The following is a 19298-nucleotide window of genomic DNA, read 5'->3' as shown; positions in this document are numbered from 1 at the left end:
CTCGAATTAATAAATGAGCTAATTTTTTTTTTTCAAACTTTCTTTCTATGAAATATGATGTAAAGGATATTACTTTTGAAAACAAATTTTACAAAAGGTCTTAGAATTGTCTTTACTTTTTTTTAGAATTTTTTATGATTTTTTTTTAATTTTTGAGGTGTTTTTTTAACAAAACCAAACCTTTACGGTTTTTTTAAAAAAACAACTTTTGGGGTAAAGTTAAAATCCAAGTGGTTTGAGGGGTTTTTTTGCATTTTACATCCGGCTCCGCCTTGCTGCGCTGCCCCCGCCCCCCTCCGTCGCCGGTGCCGGCTCCGTCACCTGCCATCGCTGCGCCCCCCCCCCCCCCCCGTCGGCAACACCTCAAGCTCTCCCGCAGAAACATCCTCTCTCTTCTTCCAAGACATTCCCGTCTCGCAGCCCCAAAAAGGCAGAACCCTAAATAAACCCTGGGGGAGCTAAGGCTCGGCGCCGCAGTCGTATCCGGTGACGTCGGCGGCAATGGCTAGGGTCCCTCCCGGAGAGTGGGTCCCCCACGTCGAGGCCTACGTCGACGTCTCCCGCCCTCCCACCCAGCACGTACGACACCTCTACTCCGATTGGATTCCCGGTGCTTGGAGCTTTGTTTCGATTCGGTTACAGTTTGAGTATCTTGGACTAGCTGTAGCACGAGTTGTTTTGCTGGAGGAAAGTTTCTGGTTCTGTGTGCAATTTGATAGAAATTTTTCAGATTCCGCGTAGTAATAACGCAATTTGCTAGGAAACTGCTACTTGGTTAACGCGTAGGGCGAATGCTATTGTTCGCTACCTTAACGCGTTGAAAGACATGGTGCCTCTGTTAGACCTGTGACTAGTTTCGTGTGGATGCTAATGTTGTAATGATGTGCGTGTGCAACAGTCTGCCAGTGTGGACGCCCTTGCGGCCCTGGTGAACAAGGACAAGCTGACACTCTTCGATTTGGTATGCCCCATCTCCCAGATACTATCATTTTGTACCGTGTTCCACCATTATTGGGAATGGTGGTTGATGTTGTGTGTTGTTCAGGTGTCCAAGATGGAGATGTATTTCACAACGACAGACCACATTGTTAGATCAAGAGGTTCTTTTTTGCCTATGATTTGTTTTGGTTACCTTCCATGTTATATATGTCATGATTTCTCGAGGAACAATCGAACAATGCAAGTAAAAGTTAGAACCTTATTTATGAGTTAGGTAGAAGGTATGGTCTATTGCCTGATTGCCAAGTTTAAAAGGTGCTAGAGTTGCTCCTACTGTTAAGTTTTTAGAAGATGCATAAGTCAAATTCTCTCCCTTTTTTTTTGTGAAGATTATCGCATTTCTGTCTATTCAAACAGATGCGAACTCTATTTGACAATACAAGCACACAGGGGGCATGCATGCCCACACACTGGTTGCTTGTAGAAACTGATAAGGAAAAGAAAAAGAGTGTGCCACTTTATTGTACCAATTATTCCGTTATTTGAGATTTGAACTTCGTTATGTTCATTATTTTTTTCAATCTAACCCGCCAAGCTTCTCTCTCTTGGCATCTCTTCATGATAGATTTAAATTGAACCTCATTAACCTTCTACTGGCACAATTTAACCTTCTGCTGGCACATGCGTATTGTTTGCTGGTGATTTACTTTTTAATTTTTTTTTTGCAGGAATCCTGCTCCTGGGGGAAATATTGTCTCGAATTTCATTCAAATGGTTAGATGTCAATACCATCACAACATTGTCAGATTTCTTTATATCAAGATTGGTAAGTTTGACACTTTATGTGAATCATGGTTATTCCCTCTCAAAATACTGTCCTAGAATTTAAGTGTGAAAAGGACAGAAAAGAAAGAACTCTGAATCATGGATCTATTGAAGTAAGTTTTGTGTATGATGACAATTCGAATAATAGTCTGATGCTTTCCCATTTCCACGTGATATTAAGTTAGCAAATATTACCTTCTGGTCTTGCGACTTTCTTATTGCAAACAAGGAGAGAGATTAATATCTGGGTAATAAGGATACCCGAGTTCTGATTAGACTAAGGCCTTTTAAATACAACAAAAACAACAACCAGAACAACGAATCCTCTTTGTCCCAAGCAAGTTGGGGTAGTCTAGAGATTAAACCCAACAAGAGCCACAAACGAGGATATAAAGTAAAATGGTATTAGTAATAGTAATAATAGTAAAAGGCCTTCTTTTAAGTAGACCAAAATATATTTTTTTGGGATGCATACCTTGCCTTCAACAACAAATAACAACATCTTTTTGTCCCAAGCAAGTTGGGGTAGGCTCGAGATACTTACCTTGCCTTTACATTCGAAAAAAATAACTTTAACTATATCTTTGTTTTCATGTTCTTAACCCTTGGCCAAAATCATCACTATCAAAGTCTGACACTTTATTTGGTTTCTAAGTTATATACCCATGTTTCATTTCTATGAGTTCCGTATAGCAGAACTGTCAGAATTGTGTTTTCAATCTTTGTTTAAACATTTCATGCCAGAGTGAACCCTTCTCTCGTGTGCTGTTAAGTGTAGATAGAGAAAATGACAGTAAATTTGTTTTTACATAAGCAGGGCTTTGTATCTCAGTGAGATGCAATAAACCCAACTAAACCAGGCTGCTGAATATTGTCGTAACTTTTTTGATTTCACATCTCCAAACTACTAACCAGTTACCGTTTTAGAAGTTAGGTAGCATATAAGCAATTTATCCAGGTTTTTCATTTGATTAAAGAAAAATGTTAGCCTAAGTGCTCATGCTTGAGGTCTAGATCAGGCATGGTATTTCGGTAATTTAGCTTGGCCCTAGGTTAGACCCAAGTTTTTTCTTAAGATTTAGTTATGTATCTAACTTTTGTTTGAAGGGTATATTTAGTGAACCAAATTGGTATGCAGAAGATCCATAATTTTTTTAAGCGTAATATTTGTTCAATGCTGTCTTTTGGCTACTAGTTATCTGTACCTTAGGTTGCCCATCCTTCTATTATCTTAGCAATACTCTTTTCTTTGGCATATCAGTCAGATTGGCAAGCAATACGGGGAGCACTTGTTGGTTGCCTGGCTCTATTGCACAGAAAGCAAGGTGTTGGTAGTATTGTGATTGCTGATGTCAAAAGGCTTGTTGAGTCTTTCTTACAGAATGTTCAAGTGCAATCACTTGCAGCTGCTGACCGCAAGGTTGATTTGATTCTTCAGTGCAAAGATCCTTAGATAAGTATAGATCTTAATCTAATATTCTGATACCTTTTCCATCTTTCTATTTTCTTCCAGCTTTGCTTTCAAATTCTGAGCTGCATACTGGATCAATACCCAGAAGCTGTCAAAACAATGGTGTGGGGATTGCTCATTATCTGAAAAACACTGGCTCACTACCATCATGTCAAAACATAGTTACTATCCTTGCATGAAAAAGAATGCATATATCAATCTCTGTTCTTTTTTGTTAAATGTTTTAGGAGTGGAAAAGTTTTTTTTTATCTGATGCCAATATGTTACAGAATTTTGTGTCTTATATCTTACTACAATCCCCCTACTCAATTAGTGCATGCTACATTCCACAAAACCTGGTCTCTTTGTTTTTCAGTTACTAATGGATGGTTTAGAAGAAACAGATTTGACAAGAGCAAGAGACAACTTTATACGGGGATGTAGTCATCTTGTCTGTTTTTTTTCTTAGCAATGAAAAGAATATCAATTTTTTAAATGTTGTGACTATTCCTCTTTATTCCATTTTACTGCACTAACAAGCACATGGTACTCCTTACGTTCTCAAATGCTTGGATTTTATTTTCCCAAATCATGTATATCAGTATAATTATGATTTTTTAGATGTTATATAATTATATTTGGTTTAAATTTGACAACCCCTACCGCAAGCAGAAACAACAAGGTAGCAAAGTAAGCTGAGATGGTAGATTAGGGGTACTTTGGGAAGTATACCATGGGAATTGGTAAAGGCAACTAGACAAGTATCTATATACTATATACAGCCTTTTTTGGTTAAAAGTGCCAATTATTTAATAGAACACTGGGTATCTTCACGTCTGAGCCTCTGACATGGAGGCTTAATTTCTGTTTCACTGTCAGTCTGTTAGTAAGTTTATGTTTCCCTTTCTTTAGATTTATGGAGATGATTTGAAATGAACATAAATTCAATTGATATGTCTAGGATGGTGAACAGCTGTATGGGATCTGCGAAGCAATTGATGAAGAAAAGGACCCAGAATGTTTGAAGCTTTCTTTTCATGTAGTGGAAGCTGTGATGAAGCTATTTCCCGATCCATCTGGTTTGGCAGCACAATTTGCAAGTGATGTTTTTGAGATTCTGAGCAAGTATTTTCCTGTCTACTTCACACATGTATGTTAATGGAACATTTTGATTTTCAAAGCATTTTCTTTGCTCTATCATTATGTTACTCAGTAGCTCTTAACCTTCCTTTATCCAAAGTGGGATCATAATTATGTGCGTCATTTATGTATGCAGGGGGTGGGTGATGAGTTAGATGCTACAAGGGATGACCTTTCTAGAGCATTGATGGTATGAATATAGTATTTCACCGGATTTATGATTTCAGGAAGGTTAAAGATATGTCTTAGCATTACCGAACCCTTTCTATAATGTAGTTGAAGTTTTCTGTTACTAGATCTGCTTGTCATGTTTGTTGAATTGTTGGTGAGGAAGGCTTCCTGTTATTTCATTTTCTTGGCTAACAATATGTTTAAATCTTTGCAGCATGCTTTTTGTTCAACCCCATATTTTGAGCCCGTTGCCATACCTTTGCTTCTTGATAAACTTTCGTCCTCCCTTCCACTAGCAAAGGTAAGCAGCTTCACTTTCTGCATTGCTCCTACTTCAGCAGTTTACCATAGTGAACACCCTCAGTGATTTTCTGCTCAAAACTCCTCTTTGATTTTCTTTACAGCTTGATTCTTTAAAATATCTGGACAATTGCATTCACTTCTATGGAGCTGATAGAATGGTTAGACATGCATCAGCTATTTGGTTTAAGTTGAAAGAGGTGATTTTTAACCTTTCTCCAGATCAACTTTTATTAACATCAGGATCTCCTAAAGACGCAGAGAAGAATAAGAATCAAATAGTTTCAGAGGCTCTGAATTGTTTGAAGACTGCTATTATGTATATTGATTCTTCAGATAAAGATCTTTTCATCAATTTGATCTTGCTGGATAAGGAGATTGTGAATAAAATCCGTTCTATATCAAGTGCAGAAAAGTTCATTTCGAGTTCATTGGAAGACCTGGTCCAACTACATGCCCTTGGAAGTGTCATTTCTATTCTTGCTGAATCATCTACATATTTATGTACTAGAGTTCTTCAAGAGCATTTTACACACATGGTCGATATTTTGGGAACCTCAGCTAGCTATGAATCTCAGCAGTTGAATACTTGTAATAGATCATCATCTGCTCCTGACAACTATGGAGCACTCTATTTATCTGTTCAAATGCTTTCATCCTGTAGAGAAGTAGCTTTGGTATCTTATGAAGATTATTCTTCTGTTAAATTAGCAAAGGAGTCCTGGTGCCTTATCTTAGAGAAAAAGTTGGATCAATTAATCCATATCCTTGGATCATTTTTTACTATCGCTTCTCAATCTATGTTCCGACAAGAGTATGTCTCATGTGCTGGTATGTTAACATCTTACATATGATTTACCACATGCCATGTTTTGTGAGGTGTATACCTGTTCAGCATTTCACATTTCTCCAAACCATGTTGATCCATGCGTGTAGAATTGCCTCAGATAGCTCCATATTGCCAAAGTTGCAAGTTCACAAATACTAAGTACATGTGGTGTCCAACTGTCTGCACTTTTCCAGTCTACCTATTATGTGTCAATGTTGTACGTATTGTCATCTCTGTGCATCGAGGGCATGTTTTAGTTCTAATATTTAACTAATAAAACTCTTAAATGTAAATTGCTCTAGATAAATTTCAGTGCTTTTTTAAAATCATAGAAAATAAGCTATCTATCCTAATTCAGTCTTTCTTTAAATGGTTTGCAGTGAAGGGCTTGCTAATACTTGCAACATTCCCGGAACAATGCTCACTCCTGCCGGCAAAAGCTTATGAGGATATTCTGCTGATGCTTACTTCAGTAGTTACAAGCAAGTATGAAAATATAAATTTGTGGAGATTGTCATTGAAAACGTTGACTAGAATTGGTTCATCTATCATGGAGTTCCATACTTCTCAAAAGGAAGTGATTTACAACAGAACTGTTGTTGACAAGATTGTTTATTTGGTTGAATCTTATGATACTTCAATGCCTCTCAACCTAAAACTGGAAGCAAGTTATGAAGTTGGTACTGCTGGGCTGAACTATATGTTAAGGGTTGCTAGGTCACTTGAAGAAGCTGCTGTCACCAATATTTCTGAGGCCTGTAACTGCTCCCCCTATTGTCTTCTTATTTCATGCACCTTTTATTCTCACAAGTAACTGAACAAAGATTTTTTTCCGATGATGCAGGCTAATGGAAGAATAGAGTGTGCTGAACATGCAGTCCATTTACTTGAGTGCTACTCTAATCGGGTCCTTCCTTGGTACACCAACTTTGGTTTTTAGTATGTAATTCTATGTTAAGAGACATGGGTTAAGAGAAATCTGAGATCTAAAACTTATGCCTAGGATTGAGCAAGCCTAACTGTAAAAAACTTACAGAAACTTGACCATTAAATAGTTGCAACAGGTCATCATGTTCTGTTATTGGCTTCCCAAACATGGACTAGTCTAAATGAACCTGAGTGGCAATGACATGCTTGATACCTGTGACCGACACTAATTGCTATTCCTTTTACATGATATATGTTGGTAATTTATCTCTTAATTTTCCCTCTGTAATCTCCTTTATGGCAGGTTGTTTGCATCTGGTGGTGCCAATGAACTTGCGTTCAGCTTCACTATGCGTCTCTGGGATGATATTAAGGACTTGGCAACGCTAAATAGAATCAGTTCGCAGGTGAACTTCTATGAAATTGAGCATTTCTGTTAATTAAGTTGACCTACTAGTACCTGGTGCTCTGCTGGTACATGTTGCATAAATAGAGTATTTTTCATGTAATGATGGCAGTCCAATCTCTCTCTCTTTCAGGGCCTCCTTGACTCACTAATGATGGGAATGAAGCTCTTAGTCGGAATGTGTACAGAGGAGCAACAATCATTGATTGTTGAGAAAGCATATGGCATAATATCATCGCTGCTGTCACTCCCACTGAAATCACTGGCACACCATATTTTGGCTGTTGATCAGTTAGTTCCTTCACACACTGTTCAAGAAACAGCTCTTGTTGGCATGCTTTCATCGGTTATAGTTGGCCTTCGGCCTCTAACACCTGTACCAGATATGATGATGATGATTAACCTCTTTACGGTCTTTTTATTGAAAGGACAAATGCCAGCTGCGCATGCATTAGCTTCAATTTTCAATAAATATCTACATAATCCAGAGTTCTCACATGACAATCAGCTCGATAAAATACTTGATGTTATTCTTGAGAGGTGTTTCTCAAATGTAGTATTCAACAGCTATTCAAAGATATCTCACTGTTCCGCTGACACTTCAGATGATGCTAATTGCTCAGACAGCTCATCTGGAAGCATACTTTCTAAGATTGATACCTTGTCTGGCTTGGCTTGGATTGGCAAAGGATTGCTTATGAGAGGAGACGAGAAGATGAAGGACATTTCAATGTTTCTTCTTAAGTGTCTATGGTCAGATCAGACTTTGGCTAGTGTTCCATCCCACCAGGAAGAATATATTGGCAGTGATTCATCAGATACTTCTCTTGCAACATCTGCAGCTGATGCCTTCCGTGTAATGATGAATGATTCAGAAGTCTGCCTAAATAAAAAATTTCACGCAAGAATTAAGCCATTATATAAGCAGCGTTTCTTCTCAATACTGATGCCGATCTTCCTCTCTAAAATCAAGGAATCCACTGCAATGAAAACAAAGTAGGTATTAACATTCCTATTATTTATTTTTATATCCTTTATTGATTACTGTGTACTTTTCTAGTCACATGCTTCTCTGACATTGTCCTGCTCCTTCATTACTATTCCCCCTTTATATTATATCTTTCTTCTTAGTGGTATTCTTTTTGTTAGTTTGAGGACATGTCGATAAATATATGCTGTCATTTCAGTTGGAAAATTGAATCCTCCTTTGTTCTGGAATTCTGATGAGGAGCTTGTGTGCGTCTAGTTGCGATTTGTTCTGTGTAAAATGCCAAGGGTTTTGGGAAGCTTTCTTACTGTACCCTTACACTCGTTTCTCTTTCTGCATTGACATTTAGTGGAACCTTTCTGATACCGATATGTTAGTCTAACAAAAATTTGGTGCTGACACCGTGAAATGGACTGAATTGGCATGACTTCAGAAGTGGAGGAATTCATTATGCTCTGCATATCTGGGAAAAGCATTAACGGCAGCACGTTAATTTGAGTAATGTAATTTTATAACCTAAAAACTACGTAGCATTACCTAAATTTGCCCTTTTCCTCATGAATTGTCTCGTCATGAGATGATATATTAGAAGAAATGCTTATTCAACTAAATGTTGGTTGCTATTGCTTGGCGATGGCCATATTTTGGTGTTTTAGTTATGAATTTAGCAATTGTTTGTGTATCATTTTTGGCCTTGTCCAATTCGAAATATTTTAAAATGATAGAAAAAATTGCCACCAACTGCAGATTGGCACTGTACCGAGCTTTTGGGCATATCATTTCCAATGCTCCAGTACCCGCAGTTATAACAGAAGCACATCAGGTTACAGCTCTTTGATTATGATACATACTTATGCCCATGTAATATTAGCAAATACAGTCTTGTTTGGGTCAGAGCTTACTAATTGACCCATCGTTTTATTTCCCATCTTGCAGATTTTACTCGTGATGGTTGATAGCTTAGCTAAATTAAGTCTGGATATTCACGACAAGAATCTAGTGTACAGTTTGTTACTTGTCTTATCTGGAATGTTGATGGATGAAAAAGGTGAGATCATTTATCTTGCTTTATTTTTACATTCTTACCATGTTTCTAGTTTATAGGTATTAACAAAATAAGTTATGTCCTCCTGATGGATAAATAGCTGTGCATTCTTTGATATGGGCCTTCAAGTTCCTCATTTTGTTCTTTTCTTCTGCAAATTGAAATCCAGTCATGTTTATTCTGGTACTTATCTAATGCATCTTATTTGATCCAGTTATTAACTTCGTAATTCTTTTCCTAACCAGGCAAAGAATGCATTCTGGACAATATACATATTACCATCAGTGTTCTTACCCAACTTGTTTCCTATCCTCACATGATGGTGACTTAGCGTTATTTATATTTATCCATTTGTACTAATTTTCCTTTTGTTATATTTGTGAATTAATATTTTTCATAACATTTTCCCCTAGGTTGTTCGGGAGACAGCATTACAATGTTTAGTAGCCTTTTCTACCTTTTCTCACTCAAAAGTTTATCCTATTTGGCGAAAGGTTAGTTTTCTATTTTTGTATGTCTTTTATTGGCAAAATATATGTAATATGTCCATCAGAGTAACTATAAGGTTGCCCAAATATTGAAATTATACTGTATTATGGCTCGTGGGCCATACTGAGGGAGATAATAAGGCTTCATGTTTCAGCTGTTCACTTCCAGCACAGAAAGATAAATGAGATGCAATATATCTTATGACTAAGTTCATGCTGTTAAGTTTAGGGCAGAACTCAGAGGGAAGTTATTAGGAATTAGGGTGTCTTAATGTCATCGACGCATTTGTAGGGCGCACGTACAGAAGATGGCAGAATCAATCGACGGCTTCCAGAAGTGGCTAGGCATTATGGGCGGCGGCAAAGTGATAAGCACAAGGAGTTAGGATTTTCATTGTTAGTTAATCAATTTGTTTGAGAGTTGTTAGGTTGTTATCACGGGCGCCTAATCTTATAAAGGCCTCAGCAGTACTGATGTTTGGCATCAGTGAATAAAGCTCCTTGTGAGGAGGTTGCCGATCTCGAGCTGGCTGAGGATGTTCCTCCGGCCGGCGAAGAGAACCTGCCCTTGTTTCGATATCCTCTCCGCTCTCTGCCTCGTTCCCAACTCCTGCTCCGTTCTACCTTGCGATCTCCACGATGCCGACGCCGTAACACTTAATATAGCTAACTGTTGCTACATCTACATGAGAAAGAAGTTGTCCTTAAAAAAGGAACTCATATTAGAATAATATGTTCATGCAGGTTCTACAAGCAGCAATCAAGGCTCTCGACGATAAGAAAAGAGCTGTTCGTCAAGAGGCTGTTCGATGTCGACAGACATGGTTTGTAATTTTTGCTGGGAATCAACCAATTTAATTTTTGGAGCCGACAACCCTTCCTTGCCTTATGAATTGTTTCCCTTCAATACGTGCAGGCAGTCATTTTCTTAAGGGAGTCTCGTTCAATGGTATCCCATAGTTGGGAATAGCTTATTGGGCGATCCTGTTGGTACTTGAGTATGATGTACACGATAGGTATGTCATGCTTCTATGTTTCGGTCATTTTAACTTGAGACTTGGGTATTGCAATACCATTATAGGTTGTTAATTACCTTTCAGCTCATCGAATATACCAGGGTCAGCGCGTCATCACATAACGTGAGAGCACAGTACAGCTCGTTGCGTGTCTGGTATCTGTTCTTTGGATCCTGTCAAGTCTTGAATGGAGGAAAATTCTGACGAACCACGAACCATGGGAGAAAATGCTTGTGCCTGGGATTTGTGCTCAATCTGGTCAGAGCTGTGTTCTTTTTCTTGATCCCAAACATTTTTTTTCTTTCTCTAGGATACAAAACTATTCAAGGACCAATGGAGAAGTAACCCTGGTCTCCCTAATGCCTTGCATGTTCTTCTCTCAATTATGGGAGAATACAAGCATGTCACAGAAATGTTGTCCCATGCAAAATTGACAATCGGTTGCTCCTTTCATATTTCGAGTAGACTCTAAATGCGATCTCATCAATGTATATATGGCTTGAGCACTTGGAAAAGTTACTTCTAATACCGATTAGATTGTAGCAAGTTGTGCAGTATGTAAGTTATTGTCTCATATAATTTTCGATGTACTGTAAGGACCATAGCTCTCGTCTGAAATGCACAGCAACGTTGGAAAACAATTTGATAGCTACTGCTATTTGTCATGAATTGTTGATGGCACAGGTTGATCAACTAGGCGACCTTTGCTTATTCCCATCATGAATTGTTCATCGCAAATGTACACTTTCTTTGGTTGCAGGCATGAGAAATCACCGAATTCGATGCATCTCATTTCCGAAGTGGCGCATTTCATTTCTAAAGAAGTTTTGGAGATCCAGCACAGCAGCATCTCTCACATGTACAAAGAGCTACGAATCTGAAGCGCTCAGGCATGTGACGATGGCCATGAAGATGTTGACGGTGTCGAGATACAGGAAGATGGCAGCCGTGACATATTCATCGTAGGTGTGTCTCTCGATGAGATTGTCCGTGTCGTAGATAATGAACCCGGAGAACACCAGCGCGGTGACTCACCCAGAGACTGTCGTCGCGACATTCCCCATCGGCAGCAGCATCTGCAGAGCGAGCTTCAAGTTCAGAGAGTTTGAGATGTTGGGTTTTGTCAGAGAATAGAGATGGTGTTTGGTTGACTGCCTGAAGGAGCCCGTAGAGCATTAGGATGAGGCATGCCGCGACCAAGAAGGGGCCGAGGAAGCTGAAGTCATGGCCCCTCCCAGAATGTGTAGATTGTCAAGCCGAAGACCACCACGAATGTCAGGGACGCTGCTTCGATTATGATAATACCTGTTTGGTTGCAGAGAAAAATAATCAAAGTGAATGTTATGTTCTCGTTGGTGAGTTCGTTCCTAGGAATTTTAGAATATATTAATCTATTATATTATTTTTTAAGTGCTAAAAGGAGTTATCATATTTGCTCTCAAGATCACAAAATTATCATGTTAATCGAAAAAAAATCTAGATAACTCATTGTTACGAACATAAAACTATCTAGATTAAACCAAAAGAGTCCATATCACATACGATTAATAAATAGCTAAATTCAGAATTAAAAATTATAGATTTTCATACAGTTTGGAAAGCAAAATATCTAAATAAAGAGTCCAAATAAAATAAAACAAATAATAATTGAAATTGGAGTTAGAATAGAAAAAAGGATCAATATCAAATATAGTCTTAAAAATCAAATTATTATAAAAAATCAAATACGTAGATAAATAGTTCATATAAAAATACAATTAATAAAAGATTATCGTGGTAAAATATTCTAGCGAGGCTAGCCACGCTATTATCGTAGGCCACTTGCTAATTTCATATGAATTTGGAAGAATTTTGTAGAAGTAGTATATATGATCAGTAGGAAGACTAGGGAAATTCTTGTGTTTCTATACGGTTATCACCTTTCGCGGGGAGGCAGCCTAACCCGACGGCGAAGCTCATGCAAATGGTGAACAGGGCGAGGAGGAAGAGGTTGAGCGGATGCCGTTTCCGGAGAAGTATCATTGGCAGTAGCACTGCTCCGTCCATGTCAACACAATCAGTTACCAGCGTTCACCAAATGCACGAACAACCATCGGTAATCGGTGGATCATAGCTCGATCGAGGGCCGCTCACCGATGATGGGGGCGACGATGATGATCACGAAGGCCGCGAGCGATGCCGGCGTGCGCGCGGCGAAGAACTGGCGGATGGCCGGCACGAAGTAGACCGTGGCGGCGACGGCGACGGTGGTCAGCAGCTGCATCGCGACGATCACGTACACCTTGCGGATGAACGCCCACCGCAGCTGCGGGCTCTCTATCATGTACGGGCAGGCGCCGGCGCCCGGACGCGGGAAGACGCCTGCCGCCTCCACGTCGTGGTGCTTTCCCTTGCCCATCGTACGTCGCCGCCGCGCGGCCTCGCCGGCGGTTGCTTGGGATCAATCGGAGGTGTCTCGCTGCGGGAAGTTTGGACGACGGAGAGAAGGCCGGCCGGGAGGCTTGGCGAGCGATGGCGGGAATGAGAGTATGGCGCGAGGTTTTTTCAATTCTTGATTGGTTTCTACGGTTCTCTAGTGGTTGGTCGTGCAGCTCTTTTCGTGCTACATCAGAGGTTGGTTAGTTTAAAGGTAAAATCTAAAAATTGCATTGTATTCTTTTGACATGTACAAATATTTTGCTCTGAAAGTATATAAATTTACTTATGAGTTTAAACCAATTTGTTTTTTTAATTTACTTGCAGCAAAATTGTTTACAAATTAGTTATCTCATGAGCGGTGATCTTACCGAGAACTTGGCTTGAAGTTATCTTGTTAATATTTTTGTTATCGTAGATTATGGAGACTATCAACTTATACTTTGGAAAAATGAGCTTAAACTATTCTTCTCATTACTTGATCGTTTTTAATTGATATCAAACCTAGCCTATTAATCTTATTAACAAAAATATTCAAATGTGAATACAACCATTAGTATTTTTATAGGCAAGCTATTTAATGCTATTAGTTGAAAGATTAGCATATGATATTTTTCATTGTGCACATCATTTGTGCATTCATATATTTCAATGATATTAGTCCAAATATCATGAGTATTAGTGAGAAAATAAACTCGATTAAATGCATCAGTGTTTAGAGATGATAAAAGAATACTCTTTGCTAAGGCATCGAATTGACTCTTCTTATTTATGACATTGCTTCATCCCTCTTCGGTAACTCTTCAAACATCTAAACATTTAGCTTACAAATAATAAGTCATTAGAATTTTTCAATTGTGAAAATAAGTGTCATCAAAACATGAAGCACTACTGGTATCCATCCTTATTCCAAACGTTACAACTCACTAGGTGTGAAGCTTAACCAATAAAATGAGAACACGACTCAATGCCACTTGAATTAGCGTATCGTTATGAAAGATGTGAGCTCCGACTCTGAAACCAATTGAAAGAATCGGTGACGTCCTAAGAGGAGGTGAATTAGGACACTTAAAACTATTCGGCTCCAAAAATTTCACAAGATAAACCTATATCCCTTTCTATCTAAATATACTGTAGGTTCATCTAGTGTGTCTACTTTACCATTCAAAAAATTTGTAACCTATAGTTAATCCTAGCAAACTACTCTAGTAAGGTAAACAAGTAAGGATAGATTACAGGTATGTAAATGCGGAAATATAAGTGTAGAGAGAGTAAACTCGGTATAAATGATTTTTATCCCATGATATCGCTAACATAAATGTCACCCTTAGTCCACGTTGGAGCAACCACTTATGGTATAGCTCTCGGATGGCACCCGATCATGGCTCTTGAGCCACCTAAGTCTCAAGTCGGATAAGCCATCAAGCCACCAAGGTAAGGTCTCACAACAAGCTTCTCTTCTAGTCACTTGTCGTTGTCTACTTCGGAGCTTAAGCCATCAAGGCAAGAATCTTCGCGTCCACGTACAAGCGTCTTGCCACCGCTCCACACCAAGTCGGAGGGTAAATAAGTATGAGCCACTAAGGCTCACGGTGCCGGTGAGTCACCAAGACTCCAAGGTACCGGTGTACACTTGATATAATGTAGGATCACTTCTTGATCTCTTCTCTAGGAAGTAATACTTAGCAACAACTCTCTATAAATTTATTAGCACTAATCACTCTCTAATCTTATGCTTAATTGATTTGGATGATCACTATTAGCACTTCGATGGCTTGTATGTGTTCTCAAGTGTCTATAAGTTTCCCTGGACTCCAGCACCTTCAAATGACCGAATGAGGGGTATCTATAACCTCAAACCCACGAGCTAGCCGTTACTCCAACAGCCCAAATAAACTGTGAACACCAGATGATCTGACGTTAATAGCAGTCCAAATACCAAACCATCTGGTGTATACACCAGTAGAAAACTAACCGTTGGAACCCCACTCAAACTCATTGTGAACACCGGATATTCCAGTGTGTATACTTGAGTTGACTGAGCCACATTTTCTTCACTATCTATTGTCCAATGTGTAGATTTTCAGGACACCGAACCATCCAGCATGTACTCCCAAGCCAAACTAGCTGTTGAGATTTTCTCTTGGAAAATGCTCTCGTGTGTATATTCTCTTTGAGCACTAAACTATCTAGTGTGAACAAATCTTCTGCACTAAAACATTCCTTTTGGAAAATACTCTGATGAGATTGTCTCAGTGATCACCAGACCATCCGGTGAGTTGATCCTTCTTCTTTTGAGAACTGAACTTTTCCTGTAAAATATTTTGATGTGTTCACTTCTTCTTACACCGGGCCATCTGGTGTGTTGAATTACAGAACATCTTCTAAGACAAAATGCTCCGGTGGGAGCACCAATGAAGTACCGGACCATCTGGTGAGATCATTTTTTCTAGAACTTCTCCAATTCAATCAATATTTGTGCCGGCTGCCGTGACTTTTTCATGTATAGCATCCATGAGATCAACTAAAGTATATACTTGACAAACATATTAGTCTCATTGACTATATTATCATTAATCATCAAAATCACATACATACCCTAAGAGGATCATATTCGCTACAATTATACAGTGCTCTGTGCTAGTATCTACTACTACCTACTGATGTTACATTTTACTGCCAAAATAAGGTTTTACAGAAATGTTTTAGAATTGACATTACCTCATCGGATAGGGACTTCAAGCAACCGATATCTTAATATATTCAATTTCTTATACCCTTAGTTGGTAGTGGTTTAGATAATAATAACTAATTAGCTGTAATTTTTTAAAGTAATATGAAACTTTCAACACTGCTATAGTTAAATCATGACTTAGTTTTACTTATAAATTTTTAATATATTTACATTGTACTTTTAGCAAATTTTATACTTGTATATTGAATTAAAAAAAAATCGAACGGACACACCAGCGATGAAATCGGCTCCGGCACTGGTTATAAGCAACCCAAATCCGGCATCACATCCACGCACATAGAATCATCAAGATACATTCCTTTGGCGATCCCAACGTAGATAACTCAAGTCAGCAAAGACGAGGACCAATATACTAGTGGCAACGCAGCTATACACTTCTCGGAACTGGGAGTTCTGGGCACGGAGATTAACTCACGAGCATTTGCATTCAGGGGCCAACGGTATTCACAACAGGAGATCAGAAGCGTAGATGGAATGAGAAGCCGGGGTGCGAATGCGCCTAGTCGATCAGCTGCCCTGAAGATGCCAATCAGAACATAGGTAGGGTTACAACTTATAAGTTTAACTAAAAATGCCAATTAAGACAACTTAAAAATGGTTTCAAGCCATGCTTTGTGCATCTCTTTACTCAAGCAACCTTCACGTAGCTACACCATCCAACAAAATATGTGCATATTAAAATAAGAAAGAAAAAAAGGGTGTACAACACTGGATATCCTAATTATTGACAAATTTTCGGGTGTATAAGATAGTAACACCAAAATGCAAGAACCCACATCATGCACCAAGTGCTGCTGTTGCCAGTGCACATGGCAGACAGATCACAAAGTTTCCAAAAACACAGATTGACCCACAACGACAGTATACATAATGAATCAGCATCACTTAAATCGAATGAGATTAACCCACCAGGGGATGGCCGAAGCAGCTTTTATCTGAATCATCTCTTAGTGTAGTGTCTATAACAATCTGATGTTATGTGAAAATCCCTGTTGTTTTCTTACTGATTTTCAGCTAAACAGTACCCCCACCCTAAACAGTAATCTCACCAGAACTGTGTCCAAGCAGTAGTTTATTTTCATGGACAAATAAACGCATATTCAACTAAACTACATCGCGAAATGATGCATCTTGCAAAAAGAAATAAAGTAGAGCCATAAACAAATAGTAAATACGAGTAACTCCTCAAGTTGCACGTTTCAACCAATGTTTCATGAAAACTGAAGAGTAATGATTTATTAATTTGCAAGTTTAAAAAGGCAGAACCCGGTCAAGTGTCAACTTCAAAATTAGGCAAAAGAAGAAACAACAGGAAGAAAAGCAATACCTCAAGGTGACGGTATTCTAGCCAGGTGCTTTAAAAGAATTAAAAAAAATGACCAATTCCACAAGATGGCGATATTCCAAATGCTTCTGACTCAGACAAGCATATTGTTATGGTCGGCGTGACATATAGAAGAAGAAAGGTGCAAGGGGAAGTCAATCATCGTGGCGGCTTGAGTTGCTACAGTTAGGTTCTAGTAAGTTAGGAAATTCCAATTAGATCTAGTCGGTTACAAATAAGAGATAAATCCAATTCGGTTTAGTATGGATATGATAGCAAGTTTGAGTTGTAATCAGTTAGGATTGTGTTTGACTACAGCTCTATATAAAGGGCAGTAGCTCTATATAAAGGGCAGTACGCACTTGTCAAAGATTAAGCAATCAATCAATATTTTCTCATCCCAATTCTCTGTTATCTCTTCTCCCTGTTGTTACCAATCTTGTCGCCGAGCAGACGCCCTTGGTGTCATCCCCTTCAACATCACGGGCGGGAAAACAGCAAAAGACAAGTTGGCACTTCCCACTCATATCCAATCCAGTCATTTCCGCAAGGCCATGCCAACTTGGTATCAGAGACCATGTCTTTGGGTGCTGAGAACGAGCATGTCCAGACGCTGATCGCTGCGTAGGACGAGAGCTTTCAGACAAGCTTCATGGATGTCAACAACATAATGGGCGAGATCAAGACTATCCTGGCGAGTCTCATGGATCGCATGATGGCCTTGGAGAAAAACAAGAGTCCAAAAGGCACGGGTGATTCTGCTTTATCGGTAGCCAACCAGATGCCACCACCACATGCGCCTTTTCCTCTATTGAGCGACGGGGGGAACCTGACGGAAGACCGTGCCCCACTCCGTCGGTCTCCATGCCAGGACTGACTCCAGGTAGCAGCCAACGACCGCCCAACAACAGGATGACAGACACCAGGGCGGATATGGGAGGAAGCAACACCGGTGTCGTGCCCCGCTTCTTTAAGCTAGAGTTTCCGCGCTATGATGGCAAGGATGACCCCCTACACTGGTTGACCCGATGCGAGTTTTTCCACAAACAAAAGACCGAGGAGCAGTACAAGGTACGGCTTGCGTCGTATCATATGGATGGCAATGTGCACCATTGGTACTTTCACCTTGAGCGCAGTCACAGCGAGCCACCTTGGCACGAGTTCAAGACCCTATGCAACACGCGCTTGGGGCCCCCAATTCGCAGCAACCCACTGGGCAAAACTTCGTCATCTTCGACATACTGGTAGTGTGGAAGATTACCAGAGCCACTTCTTGGTGCTTCTCAGCAGTGCGGATCCTTTGACGAAGCGTCAAGAGCACCAGCTGCTCACATCCAACCTTGTGGAGGACCTGCGGGTCGATGTCGAGTTGTAGGACCCAGGCGATCTCGAGAAGGCCATAAGCTTGGCCCACGCTTATGAGAAGAAGGCCACCCGTGTGTCGCAGTATGGTGGATCACGACAAACCGTCAATGCAGCGCACATCACCAACGAACGTTGGAACTTCCGACGTTGCTCCTTTAGTACCAACTGACACCACAGTGCCACGTCAAATTTTCTTACTCATGCCATCCGAGATGGTGGAATGCCACCGGCAGGGCCTTTGCTTCAAAGGCGGTGATAAATTTGTCCGTGGCTATCAGTGTGCCCATCTTTTCTTCATTGAGTACGATGATTCGGCGTCGGACACTAAGGACTGGAATGTGTCAGAGGATGGTCTGACCGAGCCGCACATCTCCTTGTACGTAGTGGCAGGCATTCAATAGGCTAACACCGAGTGGCTGAGGGTCCTAATTGGTGGCGCACCACTACTGGCGTTGGTTGATTCTGGTTCGTCACACAATTTCATCCGGGACGACCTCGTGCACCACCTCGGCATTCTGTGCCAGCCCAACCTCCATGTCAGCCTCAGCATTTGATCGCGATGAGTTCACCGTGGTCTGCTACGATGCGCCTCTGGGCGGCTATGATGTGATTCTCGGCATGCAGTGGCTCCGAACGCTCAGAGCTTTTTTGTGGGACTTCGATCGGCTGACAATGTCCTGCCATCTCCAAGGCCGAATGGTCACCTAGCACAGGGTGCTTGGATCGAGCGGCACTCAGCGGTATTCCACAGATGAACAAGGCGACTTACTACAATGCTTACTGCATGAATTCAAGGGTGTTCATCGAACCGCGTGGCCTTCCTCCATCTCGTGCCTAGGATCATCGTATCCACCTGCTGCACGACGCTTAGCCGGTGGTAGTGCTGCCATATCGATGTCCTCAATTGCAGAAGGA

General features: G+C 40.2%; 1 protein-coding gene and 1 pseudogene across 1 annotated transcript; one reads left to right on the top strand and one right to left on the bottom strand.

Moving 5' to 3' along the window:
- The first annotated feature begins 343 nt into the window (after positions 1–343).
- LOC133892553 (MMS19 nucleotide excision repair protein homolog) lies at positions 344–10246 on the top strand. Its single transcript, XM_062333402.1, has 19 exons — positions 344–579; positions 899–961; positions 1046–1100; positions 1668–1765; positions 3026–3184; positions 3278–3337; positions 4176–4364; positions 4491–4544; positions 4740–4826; positions 4930–5656; positions 6035–6410; positions 6501–6572; positions 6886–6988; positions 7121–7983; positions 8723–8798; positions 8912–9023; positions 9266–9342; positions 9434–9514; positions 9801–10246. Exons 1-19 carry the CDS (start codon positions 502–504, stop codon positions 9924–9926), a joined length of 3456 nt encoding a protein of 1151 aa, XP_062189386.1. The 5' UTR covers positions 344–501; the 3' UTR covers positions 9927–10246.
- Positions 10247–11285: 1039 nt separating this feature from the next.
- Positions 11286–12859, bottom strand: LOC133892554 (protein LIFEGUARD 4-like; annotated as a pseudogene).
- Between the last annotated feature and the right edge of the window lie 6439 nt (positions 12860–19298).

Source organism: Phragmites australis, chromosome 15 (assembly GCF_958298935.1).
Source record: "Phragmites australis chromosome 15, lpPhrAust1.1, whole genome shotgun sequence".
NCBI lineage: Eukaryota > Viridiplantae > Streptophyta > Magnoliopsida > Poales > Poaceae > Phragmites > Phragmites australis.
Note: the sequence above shows the minus strand (reverse complement) of the source record. Positions and strands in the feature narration are given on the sequence as shown.

Excerpts from the sequence above, each read along its gene's own strand:
- LOC133892553 (XM_062333402.1), top strand. The coding sequence starts at position 502 with ATGGCTAGGGTCCCTCCCGGAGAGTGGGTCCCCCACGTCGAGGCCTAC. Across the intron at positions 1,101-1,667 it reads CCACATTGTTAGATCAAGAG|GAATCCTGCTCCTGGGGGAA; the intron begins GTTCTTTTTTGC and ends TTTTTTTTGCAG. Across the intron at positions 9,343-9,433 it reads TTTCCTATCCTCACATGATG|GTTGTTCGGGAGACAGCATT; the intron begins GTGACTTAGCGT and ends ATTTTCCCCTAG.